Raw genomic sequence first — 14,552 nt, forward strand, 5'->3', positions numbered from 1 at the left:
TTGACGTCTGAGCATAATACAAGATTTATTCATGTGATATCTTTATGTTTAGATAAGATGATTAATATGTTTATCACCCATAATTTTAGACTATTTGAAGACTAAGGTCAAGGCTATATAAACAGCCTTGAGCTTAGGGCAAGGCATGATCTTCTTCTCCTATAATTATCATATTCTTTGTTAGAAAATTGTATTTTCTGTCTTTAAGCTTTGCTCTTTGAAAACACACATGGCACAACCCTCTAAAACTCTTTTTTTTTTTTTTTTTCAGTGTTAACTTAAGCATAAGAGAATCTCTTATTCCTAATAGAAGACTTGTTTTATAAATACTCCAAGTGTCCAAACCTAAAATCTCATACCATTAAATCTATCCTTTAATTTTGGGAAGAACTTAACCCTTTTAAGTTTTCAATATCCTTGTAATAATCATAAGATGTGGAGGGAGAAAAGAAAGTTCGATTGTAATCCATTATCTTTCTTTTTTTTCTTTTTCTCTCTCCTTTCCTTAATTCTCACAACTGATTATTTTTCCTTCCCTTCAAGGACAAAACGAACTAGATTTTTTAAAAAAAAAACTTCAATTGTAGTCCAGTAGTCTCAATTGTTTGGAAAACAAAATATCCGAACAATTTTTTGGAAAATCAGGCGACAACCCAATGACGAGCTTTTTTTTTTTTTTACCTTGTGAGAACCCTAAATCAGCCTATCAAAACAAATTACTAGGGCCAATCTCAAATAAAATCAACATGAAAGAATTAAATTAAAAATAAAAATACATGACAAAAAGAAAAGAAAAAAAACCAAAAAACATTGCGCTGTGGGAATCCAAAGTGTAGTTATGTGTGGGTGTACAATTGATGAAACAGTATTAGCTATTTTAGTGTTTTGTAAATAATTTTATACAATGCAACTTGCAGTGAGGGAGGGGGGGAGTTGGAGGCCAGTTCATGATTCAAACTGCAACCTAACTCAAATTTTCCTAGAAACTTAGATTATTAAAAAACAATCTAAACCCGCAAAATGAAACGGGTAAACAAAAACGAAAGGTAAGGCACAACCCAGACATCTACCTGGCTATTTACAAAGGCACGAAACAACCACCAGCCGATTTCTACATAATTAACGCCAGTACTGAGCCCACCGATGAATGGTCTCAACCATTTGAGGGAACAATGCACTAACACTCTCATTTATAAGATCCTGGAAAAAGTGTATGCAGGCCTCATCATCCATGTCCAACCGAAACTTCTCCTGAAGCTGTAAACATCACCATAGTCTAAATCATAAAACAGACAGAAAGGAAAAGGAATAGAAAATAGATGTAAGAAAATAGTCGCAAGAAATATAAAGTGTTACCTTGAGAATGCCTTTTTCAGGATCAGAAGCTATGTCAGGAATGTTGGAACCCGCCATCAGATGGAAAAGATTCAAAATTAGGTTACTGGACTTCCTAATGATGTTGTATGCTTCACAGCAGTAGGATTTAAACCTGGTATAGTATGGGCTGCAAGACAAAATAATAATAATAAATAAATAAAAAAAGCTTATTCACACATTTGCTTGCGTGCATTTTAAGAGCATCCTAAATTGTTTCCAAATCTACCGGTCTTTTTAAGGAAGCTATGCACGAAAATAGAAACAGAAAACCAGTAAAGAGAGAAGAAAAACTTTTTATACCACCTATGGCCTTAATTATTTTTTTGCAGAGTTTGATAAGGTACCTATCTGTACCCTAGTGAATGCTGAATCTACTTATCCAGCAAGGACATAAAATGGTAGCACAAGAAGAGGGAAAAAATGTAAGAGAAAGATTAAATAAAACAAAGAACACCTTTCTGCACCCCCCATGGCCTCAACCATTTCTTTGCAGAGTTTCATTGGTGGTGGAAAATGCTTTGGATCTCGGCCAAGAATAAAACCAAAATCAACATGGAAAAGACGCCCATCTTCCGTGAGGAGAAGGTTGTCTAGGTGCCTGGGACCAAGAAAAATAGATATCTTAAGAAATACATTCTACTTTAAATATCTACAGCAGCACTAGGAAGTACAGAAATTAAGATGCCTGTGCAAAGATGAAAGGTCTTTTCAAGATTGACAGCCGACACTCAACAAAGCAGATAAAAATGTGGGGGTGTACACACACACACACACACATATATGAAAGCATAATGAGACAATTTGCATAAAATTTCAGATTCCACATATTGAAAATCAAAGCCACAATGGGAAAAGGACAAACTCCACTTTTACATAAGCAAAGGTAAATGAATCTTTGGGGGCCTAGTGGGGATGGGCCAATGGGAAAATGCTGTTTCTCTGGCAATCAGATGAATCACTGTTCAATTACTCTAGGTTATAATTTAAACTCCAGTTCTCCTAGATCATGAACTGTAGCATGTAAGCAATTTCCAAGTACAAGGAACATAAAACCATCTGAAGAGATTTTTAATTTACGTGAACTTTTCAATAGCCTGGGAATGAGATCATGTTCCTACTCAAACACCTAGGAAAACTTAACAAGAAGCCAGCAGTATTTGCACATTTCAAGAACTAGGCAGTAAACCTTCCCAGCCACTATCATTTCTGGGGCTCTAGTGTGAAAGATGAATTGCTAACATAATTGCAAGGTACATGCACACGCATTTTAATGTGTCCATGATTAGACGTTACCGGTCTCCAACCCCCAATATATATGTGATTACAGAGTAGCCAGCACAACTTTTTATGAATGTCTCAAGACAGGAGGCTGTGATCCCAAATGGTCCGTGTTCATCAGGATGAAACTTCTGCAAATAGTTGATAATGCTACGGTGCTCTTGGAGAATCTGGATTTGGAAACATGATTGTTAGCAACCAATCATAACATAATATGAGTTGCATATGATATGAATTTCTTGAATAAATCTTCATGAACATAATTCTAACAACTAATCTGCAATAAAGAACAAATAACTGAGGTCCCTTTTAATTCTCAGATAGCATGGAAAGGGCACAATAACCAGTGAATCAGTTTGTAAACCATGTTCAGGTGTAGTAAGCCATTTTTTATCCCTTTATTTCCCTCCAAGTTCTAAGAATCATAGAGAAGATCTTCACCACTGTCCACAAAAAAAATTCCATCATCATAGAAAATAACAGAGCAAAGTGCCTTGCTGATAATGAAGGAAGTCATTTGAAAGGCTAGGTTCAAAGGTTGCAACAAATTTACTTCATGCAAAATTTTCAGATTGCATTGATTTTACTTTTTCAACTATCCTTAGAAAGACATTGTCTACTTGTCTCATGTAAAATCTTTTCTTGAAACTTTTGGAGGATGAAATACCTGAGCCAATGAACGTGATGGTATGAATTCTAGCATGCCTTCATCCTGTCCAGTAGCAAGCACCTTATATGGAGTTAAGTGCAGATCAAGATTTTCCAACTTAAGCAATCGGTCCATTAGAGATACCATTTGGACAACCTACAGGAACATATATCAAAATATCACAGATGTCAAGGTCTATCCCAAACATCCTACCCACCAAACTCCAACATAGTATGCAGCACAAATGCATGTCTTTGTGCAGGTGCATGCATCGCACGCGTGTGACAGAGAGGGGGGAGGCACATTAGAAGTTTTTTTTTGCATGCCCAATTATAATTTCTTAGGAACTGTCAACCATTTACCAATTGGTCTTGTCGAAGATCATCCCCCTTCTTAAATATGACCTTGCAAGTTCCACCATTGTGTGTTCGAAAAGTCAGGCGCAAAGGATGCAGTGCACTTTTGAATATCGTAGACTCTGATGGCACTATCCCAGTGATAAGGACACCTGGAGCAAGTGGTGATCTTATTGGCTGAAATCCAACACAGTATTTAAAACAATTTACAAAGTCTTAGCAGTCTTCAATAATAATTTAGATAGAATAGAACAGTGAAATGTGAAGCATGCCATTTTAAGAGCTTATAAAATGAAATGCTCAATGGAAAAGGAACCTCTGGTTGTTGAACTACCTCTTCAAAATAGGTAAGTTCACTAAGAAGACCTGAGAGAAGTTGTCTAAGCTTTTCAGTTTTCTTCTGAGTATTGCCCCGCACATTTCTTAAATCTTTTGTTATAGAACATAACTGGGCTGTCAATTCTGTCTGGCGCACCAAACTCTGCCACAACTTAAATCCATCTTCTTCTCCACTTGGACCAGCTGCCAACTGTTATGAAGAGGATGTAATTACTCAACAGCATAAACAACTTTGCAATCCATATTTTACTGAGAGGAAAGGAATTTTGTTTAAAAGCTGAACACAGCCAATTATAATAGTCTAGCACCATCTGATACCTCAAGTTGGTTTTTTTTTTTTTTCATCATAAAAGATACATGTTCCATGCAGTGAAAATTACATTTTGGAAGTTACAGAGTAAACTTGGATTCACCTATGTCTTCTCCGCTTATATTTAGAATACCAACCATATACAGAGTCTGAAATGATATTTTGCTACTTCTATCCCTCTTTCACAAGTGGAGGAACATGAATATATATTCCACAATGTTACATGGAGAACAACAGAAATTAGGATGTTGAATTGTTGACGTGGCCATCTCTGGGTCAAAATGCAACAGAGCACCATATAATTTTGATCAAGCACTATGCTCTTCCACAACAAGGGTTTATCCTTTTGCATTTAGTTGTCATGTATGATCCTCTGTTAGGAGAGGACTTAACACCGTCAGATTGTATATGAGATGGCATGATAAACTTACCAAACCCTTTCTTACGTTGCTCTTTATCTTTTTAGAGCTTCATCACCAAACAAATGGAACAGAGGCTCTTGCTGACACAGAAACCACATTTCACTCGAGCACAAAACAAAAGGCATGCCAATGGCCACAATCATATGCTGCTCTTTTTTTAATCTTTAGGGAAAAAGTTATATAATAGTATTGTTAGACGTTGAAACTAGAAACAGATTAAAATCCTGAAATATTGCCAGAAGCTGCAGTTAATATAATTTAAATGGATGTGAGGAACTTGCACTGCCTCTCATGGGATCAAAAGAACTAATTTTTAGGAAAAAAGAACACAGATGCTGAGCTACAGAAATTTCATAATCCACACCTTCACCATATTCTCCTCCAGTATCTCATACGTAGAATAAAACCGTTTTGCATATGCAGGATCATAAAGTTCCACAGCAACATACCAACGAAGAAAGCTACCCAACTCGATGTTGTTTAATGCTGTCAAACACAACAATAGTCTCAGATGCAATAAAGAAGCTAATTGCATAAAAATGGATGGATGGAAGGATGGATGGATAGTATTCATGTGTGCATGGATATGAACATATTCACCCAATAACCTGTATGCACACATATACAGACATTCTATAACACTTAAGAGTACAAAGCATACAGCGTTTTATGAGGAATTGAGAAAGGCGAGATTTATCAGAGCGCTCAAATCTAAGAGCCTGAACCAGTTGAAGTAAGTAACACTGAAGTTCTTCATCATCAGCTCTTTCAAGAACACTGACAGCATATGCACGAACCTGTTAAAGAGGAATTACAATCAGGCATCATTCACTTTGGAAAAGATGTGTAAAATTCTCCATTTTACAGGCATTTTTCTTGTTGAGGATATTATGCATCAGCATTCAGGCCTCTATAATATGCTCTTAATCTTTCAAAATACTCATTGCATTGTTATGAATGCTTTATAGGTCACTATCCCAGGCATCGTCCCACCTAAGATCTTCGAAAAGAAAACTTAGATAGTTTGGACTTTGGAATAATATTAATTCATGAGACAGCTCTTCCAAACAAAAGGCATAAAAAAAAACAAAAAAGGCAGGACTTCTGATTAGTAATGGTAAGAGCAAGACACCAGATCATTCTTGCAAACCCACCTCTTCCCTCTCAAATACAGGAGATAGAAGCTCCAATGCATCACATACATCAATCATTTCCCACCTATTCATCAATTCTAATGCCTGCTTTGCTTCCTGAAAATGCATCAGCATAAAAACATTTAGAAATTATTTATATTTTGGCTAGTGATAATAAAGCAAATAAAAAAAAAGGTAGTAAAAGCATCTGAAGAAAAGCAATAAAAACCGATGCTGAATTTGAATAATTAAAATCAGAAAATGGTATAATCAAGCAAAATCCAAAAAATTATATAAATATGAAGTATAAACAATATTTGTTAACACAACCATGTGATGCAACCAATAGCTAGCAAATAAAGTCTACACCTCCCCTCCCCAAATGATAAAAACACCATGATTCTCACAAGGTGAAGATCCAAAAAGTAATTTGAGATATTGGAAGGAGAAAGGGAACTTGAGAAAGAAGAGAGGTAAATCAATGTTTCAGTCATTTCACCCATGCAGTAAATTACAGAGAGTAAACTTTTAAAGGGAAAATAATCAAATGTTGACCTGGACATCACTCCATTCAACGCATCGTAGGAACTTTGTAAGAGCCCTCTTCTCTGACATCAATGAGAAACGGAATTTCCACAGAAGCTGTCTTTCATCTCCATTCAAAATCCTTGTTGGCGGGAACTTCAGAATCCTTTGAATTGACCTTAAAAACAAGTAGGCAAATGATTTAACTCAACACATGCAAGATAAAACCACTCAATAAATAAGTTAAAAAAATAGTGCTGAAATGACATAATCAATCCATGACAGAGATGACATAAATTAACATTTGACAGTTATTGATTGCCCAGTGTTAATGAATATCAGACCCAGCTGCTCTATTATACCAAAGCTCACACTAGAATATCTTTGTACAAGTTCAGCTTGTTTTAACAGGATTCAACATTCAAGACTGAAGCTGCAAATTCTGACAGACTAGCCATGTCAATTCACAAGCGAATCTCTCAATATATCTCAACAGAAAAAATTGAGCTGAGTACACATAAGAACTTACAATTTCTAAGGGAAGTTTATTTTTGTGAGAAATTGAATCTCTCATGTAAAGGGTTTAGAGCTTACTTCCGTTCATTAGAGCTTGGCTTCAGATCCCTGTCAATTATACCTCGTGTCAGACTTCTTGCCAGCTTTAGTTGCTTGTGCTCAGAGGGATTTATCTTTCCAATTTCTGGATCCCACACGGTAACAAGCTCATTCGTTGAAGCTATAGGAGATGGTAATAAGAAATTTGCTCCTGACTCCTACATGTCAGACAAGAAGTTTTAAAATATGTATAGAATTTGGACTGCATTATTAGCCACCTCACTTGCCCCATGCTTGAATGAGCAGAAATGTAATTTGATGTGGTTCAAGAAGTCATCCTAGAAAAGTCAGGTGTCTACAACGAGCCCAAGGCCAGCATACTTAATCAGTATTTATTGGACTTCTATATTTAGTATAGAATGAGTATAAAAGCTATCAAATTCCCATGCTCATTATGGCATCCATGACCAAGCCATTTCCCCATCCATTAAAGGCACCTTCTGCAAAATTGTAATGGAGTCAATGATGAAGGAATTGCTAAGGATAATATCCTTGATCAATCATGATCTATCTCCTGGTCGAACATGGTTGACCTCATGCCTCATATCCCAGATCAATCATGATCTATCTGCTAGTCACATCTCTTGTTGATCTCATACATCACTCTATCAGCAAGAATCAAGGGATTGACAACCACAACATATATCAAGGATCATATAATGCCATCCTATCTTCCGTTTCCTGAATACATGCTTTGTATATTAATGCTGCTGATTATTTGAATTTACCAAATATAGAACATTGTAAAGATACATAAATGACAGACCTTGATCTAGAAAATTAATTCAAGCCTTTGCATTTTCATTCTCTTGTCTTACATGGTTTCACTATCCACAATGCCTGATTCAACTACTTCCCAAAGCATGTCCTTTCTCATCCCCAATATTACCCAGTTCATATCAATCAAGTTGGATCACAACAACTACTTACTGTGAGTGTCATAGTTCTTGCCTGTCTTGCACACCCATGATCTTTTGGGTACTGTCAATAACTAAAATCCTTGCCCACCCAAACACCCTGACTCCACCTCTGAAGCCACAACCAAGATAAACCTAGATTTTGTTCTCTGGACTAAGAAGGATTGATACCTTCTCAGTTGGATCAATGCCACATTGACAAAAGGTGTCCACTCTACTGTTTCCTAAAGACATGCTTTGCATATTAATGTCGCTGATTTTTTGTGTTTACCAAGTATAGAGCACTATAAAGCTATATATAAATGACAGGCCTTGATCAATGAAATTAATTCAAGCCTTTACATTTTCATTTTGCTATCTTACAGGAATTAGGTGCGTTATAGATAGGTCCTAGGTTTCAATATTCCAAATCAGGCAAGAGAATGAATAAGTAAGATTGTCATAACCAATTTTAACTAGTGAATAACCAAATATTGATATTTGATGTTAGAAACAAAAATAGAAAATCAATAGAGGAAATAAACAATTTATAAACATTATTGCTGTAATTGTACCAGAGCAGGTTCAGTTTCAAACAAAAGTAGATGATTGCATGTGGATCATACCTGAAAAACAACTCGATGTTCAAGACTGCAAAAATCAACAACCAAGTATAAGGAAGAATTTCCATTTTTACAGTTTTCACGTTCCTTGATTTTCTCCATAGCTTTGAAAGTGAGACGGTCGAGCCAATCAACACATTGAATTTGTCCTCTCTCATATTTATTAACAAGTTTCTCTAAACGCTCCACCTCCCCACGCTCATGCTTGGGGACCTACAACCACAGAATACTGATTAGAAAATGTGGCAGGATATGTATCAGATGCATGTTGCAAATCAAGTGGTATCAGTAACCTTTCCAGGAGTAGTTGTCGGAAATGAACCATCAGCCTCCTTCCCTGGCCAAAGCCTAAGCTTTTGCTTCCCTGTTTTGAGTTGCATCTTGTTGTTAAAAAGAATAATGGTTGCTCCTCCAATCAATCCCTCATCTTTCCCACACGAAACATCCCAGACCTACATGTGAAAGCAGGTTGAGCATTAACAAAAGAAGAGGTCCTAAAACAGTAGAGAGAAGCGGCAAACACCTAACCATTAACCCTGAAAAGTCTTTTCTCTATATAAGCTCCCAATTTTGAATCAACAAAAGCGAGCAGAACAACAGGAGTCAAAGGAAGTTTGTCAACATATCAACAAAAGCGTGTTCAATTTCAGCAAGACTGCAGTTTTAACACATTACAGTAATAGTGAAACAAGGCATGACATAATCCAGTGCAAGAAAAACTTGAGTATTGCAAAGAAAATGGATCGTAATATACTTTATGTGAAGGATTACTTGCAGCAATAACCATGCAGAAAAGGGAAGGTTGATTGATACTGGGATGGAAATCTCAAAACATTGATATTTTCAAATAATTTAATTGAAATAACTGAACTATTTAATATAATATAGCGTACAATGCTCTCCTACTGAAACAGTTACTGTTCGAGGAGATTAATTTAAAAAAAAAAGATTTTGGAAGCAACTCTCCTAAAAAGAAAATTACCGTGAAAGCGAGCTGTGAGTGGGCAGTTAAGTCGCGATATTTAGTGCTCATGGTGATCAGCTCATTCCAGCAATATGATGCTCCGCCAGATTCCAATCTAGCACCCAAAACACCCAAAAAAAATAAAATAATAAAATAAAACCTAAGATTAAAAATAAAATAAAAAAGCTCTCAAGAAAAAGGGGAAAAAAAAACCTAGTTCTGATGGGAAGGCCGAATGGAGCGCCATCAATGTACAAGGCACACTCAACGTACAGCTCTGCATTTATCTCTTCTGTGATTATGGAATGAATTCATTTCAATTATCAGATTTCAGCATAGATAGGTGAATTGAATAGAGAAAGGGAGGGAGGGTGACTAACTGACCTGAATTGGGTGACTTCTTAGGAGAAGAAGGCAAAGGTCCGAGGAGTCTCTCGACACGAAAAGTGACGGGGAGATTGATGTCGCAGGACAAGAAGAACCGAAATTCCTTTCCACTCATCCCTTAATTTTATTTCTTCTTCTTCTTCCTGATTTAAATTTCATTCATAGTATATAAATATAAATATCAAGGAATACATAAGATATATTTCAAAGGCGAGTGAGATGAAATTAAAAACCAAGTCTACAAGAAGAAGAGAGAACCGGGTTCAGAAAGAAAAGGCCCCCCACAGTAGAAAGCTTGTATTATTAGTTCTTCTATTATGCCTTCAATGGCACGTTTTGCAATTTTTTTATATATCCCGCTTCCGTTAGATCGGATGCCACGTGTTAAATAAAAATAACTGCAATACTAAAAAAATAAAAATAAAACTCAAATTTAAATATTAAATTTATATTTTTTTTTATGAAAATAATATTTGAAAATAAAAACAACTGCTATTTTTTTTTTTTCTTTACTTTAAATTAATATTTTTTTATATTTTTAAATATTTTGATGTACTAATATTAAAAATAATTTTTAAAAAAATAAAAAAAATATTATTTTAATGTATTTTCTAGTAAAAAGTATTTTAAAATAAAATCGCAACCACATTTTCAAACATACTTAAATGAATTATCTATCTTCTTGGACTAATCACAACTTTTGTTCTTTTATTAAAAAAAAAAACTATTTTTTAATGTGATCCTTACATTAAATTTTTATTCAATCAACAATCTTCACAACCCATATTGGCATTTTAAATAAAATCTAAGATTAACTTGTTTAGCTATGAAAATAAAAATAATTTAAATGAAAGAAAAAAAGAATAAGAAAGTTATTTAAGCATGAAAAAAATATTACAAATATCTAGGCCTTTTTCCAAAATTTGAAAAATTTTATTATCTTTTGAAATCTGAATATCTAATTTTTTGGTATTTTTTAAAAATACTTTTTTAATTTTTCAAGTTTTATATTATTATTTGATTTTCGAATTTCTAATAATTTTTTTCAAAATATACATTATATTTTGCTTTTTGTTGTTTTCAAGTTTTTTTATTTTTAGATTTCTAGAGATTTTAATGAATTTAAACTTTTTTAAAATAACTTATTTTTAATCTGAAAAATTTCAATTATTTTTATTTTTGAATGTTGGGGAATTTTAAAAAACAAAATACAATAGTCAAATTTAGATAACATATCTATCAATGTGGCAAAAGTTAACATAAATTAGATAATAATAAAATAGAAAGGCTATATTAACAAAAAAAATTTAAGTTGAGGGACCAAGTAAATTCAAAATATAATAAAGAGATCACTATGTTGTTATTTAATTTTTGATAAATTTTTTAGAAAAATAAAAAAAATTCAAAAATATATTTTTAATTTATTTACATCCATTGCAGCATCTTTTCCAAATAATTTAAAATAAAAAAAAATACATTTAATTTTTTGATGATCCAATTATAATTATGAAAGGAAGATAACCAATTTGAAAATTAAAAACCCCCTTACCAAGCAACTTAATTTTTTTTTAATAAAATGATCTATAATTTATTCTCTAAATCTAAAGATTTATTTATTTTTTGTATTGTTTACGGATAATAAATAAAAAATTGTGATTTATTCTTGAAATCTAATAATTAATTAATTATTTTAATTTAATAATTTTTTTTGTTTTGTGTTTTATTTACAAATAAATGGTTATGATTTATTTTTAAAATTCAATGACTGATCTTAGTTTCCTTCGTCTTTAAATCTAAAAAAAAACTTTACGAAAAACTTTCTCAAACGTTACTTTTCAAATCTCCCCCATTAAAAAAAAAAAAAACACTAGCCTCCAGGGGGGACCAAAAAAAAAAGCTGCTGCTCACTCTCATTTCTTTCTTTCCCATCGCCGGCTACACCCACAGGCCACAGCCTTCTACCCCACCGTGAACCAGACCAGCCTTTGTCCCAGAAGCCCCCATCACCAGCCACCCTCACTCATGTCCCTCCATCTTCTATACTGAAACCACCTAAAAATACCAGCACCGAAACCCACATCCAACAACCACCCAGCCCAGCACCAGCTCGTCAACCACCCAGCCACTAGCTTGCCAGCCACTTTCCTCCCCACCTAACCTGCCTACACCCACACGCCACCATCATCTTCAACCTTAGGCCATAGCCTACACCAACTTGCCATCTTTCTTTCCACTTAGCACCACTTGAAGTAAAGCACCTCCCTATTTTGTTTCAATACAAGCCCGGGACTGTTAATCTCTCATCTTCTTCAGCAGCCCACGGCTGCCAACCCCCTAGTCACCAACCACTGAACCTCCTTCCAGCAGCCACCACACAGTCGCTTGCCCCGACTCTTACCCTTCACATCCAAGAGCAAGCACTGACTAAGCTGCTCCTCTATTTCCACCTTTTCCTTTGCTCCTGAAATCAGCCTATCCATCATATACGACCATTTCCCCTTTTCTCTCTCAATATCAACACTCGCCGGCCATCAACTCCTCAACACCAGCCGCAATAACTTGTTAATTAATATTAATTGTAGGCATTATGAGATAATTTGAAAGAAATGCAATATTAGCATAGTTGCTTAGGTGGGTTATTTAACTTGCATGATTCAACATATGTCTCGTATTAAAAAGATCAGTCATCAAACCACAAAAACATAACAAAGAACAATTACATCAAGAATTGCTAATTGAATTGCAAACAAATAATAACTCATCTTGTATAACACATATGAGTTATGATGTATTTAGTTAATAAGTTATAATACTTCATGTGAGAGGACTTTTTATGGATAGTCAATACAATGCAATTGAGGAACAAATTGCAAAGTTTCTATACATTTTAAATGGTCAAACAAGTACTCGATCACAAAGCTTTTTTTTCTATCAATTTACTACGACAAGTCATCATTTTCACCAGGTATGAATATCAAATTTTAGCTCAACCAAATGGTTATATAATCCCATCACAAATACTTAACAATGGAGAAAGATTTTATCCATACTTTAAAGTAATTCATTATATAGATATATTTATTTTAACAATATCTATGGAACTCATATAATCATTGTAACACCCCACCTTACTAGTAAGATATTGTTCGCTTTGGGCCTCCTAGTTAACCCAAATCTAGGGCTTCCACCTAGGTCTCCCTCACAGCTTTGTTCTTGGCAGCCACGCATGACCCCAAAACACGTCTTACTAGTCAAAGTGAGCATACACTTATAGGGCCCTAGCTCTAGACGATCACTTCCGATGTGGGATCTTACAATCATTTTTATTAATGTAAATGAAATTTTTAAGAATTGTATTCGCATTATATATGGAAAACATATCCGATTCCAAATAAGATGTATCAAGTTATGGAGGAGGGAAAAGTTATCGTATGATGAATGTATTAGTTGTTGGCACTTTTGATGTGAAATTTACTTATATCTTACATGGGTAAGAGGGCTTAGTTTCATACTCAAGAATTATAGATAACACTTTAAATAGAGAGGATAGGCTAATGTTACTCAAGGTATTTGTTTTTTTATACATACATTTTAAATAGTGAATAAAAAATGATACATAAAGTTTCTAAAGTAATTTGTTTTAATTGTATTTTTAGATAAATTCTACTTAGTTGATGCAAAATATATGTTGAGATCAGGGTTTATAACTTCATATCAAATTACTTGGTATCATTTGAAATAATATTCTCGACATCTTTCTACGAATACGAAAGAGCTATTCAACTTAAGACATTCTTCATTGTGTAAAGCAATTAAAAAGGTTTTTGGTGTTTTGAAGTCAATATATTCAATTCTAACCAAGATGTCAAGATATGATGCGGACATAATGTGTGAAACATTTTTAGCTTACTGCATTTTACACAACTTATTAATGGATTTTTAATTTGGATGAAGAAATTATTGCATGAGTTGATAGAGAACACATGAATAATGAGCCTAAAGGTGGATTTATTTATGGAGGAATTGATGGAGGTGAAGATGGATGAAGGGAAGAAATTACGAAAGAGACTATGGTTGGACATATATGACATGATTGCATATCTTGACATTAACTTGTCTTTTTTACCATTGCTTTTGATAAGAACTTGATTTTATGTATTATTTTTATTTTACTTTGAATTAGTTGTGTTTAAATATCTTGAACTTGAGACCGGATGTTTAAATTTTATGTGTTTTTGTTATAATATTTATTGAGCTACTATTGCATTATTTTAGCCTTAAATTTGTTTTTGTTTGTTTGACTTTTTTTTTTCTTGAGTAATGTAAGTTAAATAATGTGTTATACGATGCCATATAATAATATGCGATGCTCTGGATGCGGAGGGAGTTTTTATGTAGAACATGGAAATGATGGAGAAGCATAGTTGAGTGGATCATAGGAATGGATGAGATGATGCTTGAAATTCTTAGGGGACAAAAAAATAAGAATCAAAATAAAGATAGAGCCTTTTTTTTTTCTTTTTTTCTAAAGCTTGTAGGAAGATGATAGTTGAAATCAACAAAACAAATTTCTTTGAACATGTTCAAGATGAAAGTGTCAAATCATTTTAAAACTTTCAAGGAGCAAATGGTTTTAGAAAAAACAATTGACCTAAAAAGTGGAATTGAATGAAATGAC

The 14,552-nt window shown here is 34.0% G+C and overlaps 1 protein-coding gene across 2 annotated transcripts; it reads right to left on the minus strand.

Moving 5' to 3' along the window:
• Positions 1–791: 791 nt before the first annotated feature.
• Positions 792–10,151, minus strand: LOC118044576 (phosphatidylinositol 3-kinase, root isoform). Of its 2 annotated transcripts, XM_035052937.2 has the most exons (18): positions 10,133–10,151; positions 9,872–10,017; positions 9,701–9,779; positions 9,506–9,602; positions 8,817–8,975; positions 8,527–8,736; positions 6,984–7,162; positions 6,420–6,567; positions 5,886–5,981; positions 5,393–5,528; positions 5,096–5,217; positions 3,995–4,189; positions 3,667–3,837; positions 3,323–3,460; positions 2,671–2,825; positions 1,832–1,975; positions 1,357–1,504; positions 792–1,257 (listed from the first exon to the last, which is right to left on the minus strand). In XM_035052937.2, exons 2-18 carry the CDS (start codon positions 9,987–9,989, stop codon positions 1,120–1,122), a joined length of 2,433 nt encoding a protein of 810 aa, XP_034908828.1. In that variant the 5' UTR covers positions 9,990–10,017; positions 10,133–10,151; the 3' UTR covers positions 792–1,119. The 2 variants fall into 2 exon arrangements, with proteins under 2 accessions (XP_034908828.1, XP_034908827.1); XM_035052936.2 differs by lacking the exon at positions 10,133–10,151 and having other exon boundaries at positions 9,872–10,126.
• Positions 10,152–14,552: the final 4,401 nt, after the last annotated feature.

This window comes from Populus alba, chromosome 12, assembly GCF_005239225.2.
Source record: "Populus alba chromosome 12, ASM523922v2, whole genome shotgun sequence".
NCBI classification, from domain to species: domain Eukaryota; kingdom Viridiplantae; phylum Streptophyta; class Magnoliopsida; order Malpighiales; family Salicaceae; genus Populus; species Populus alba.

What these genes read in the sequence shown, in the direction of transcription:
- LOC118044576 (XM_035052937.2), bottom strand. Translation starts at nt 9,989, where the DNA reads ATGAGTGGAAAGGAATTTCGGTTCTTCTTGTCCTGCGACATCAATCTC. An exon ending in TCAATTCCTCATAAAACGCT is followed by an intron (nt 5,218 to 5,392) that starts GTATGCTTTGTA and finishes TGTGTTTGACAG; the next exon opens with CATTAAACAACATCGAGTTG. An exon ending in CTGAAAAAGGCATTCTCAAG is followed by an intron (nt 1,258 to 1,356) that starts GTAACACTTTAT and finishes TGATGTTTACAG; the next exon opens with CTTCAGGAGAAGTTTCGGTT.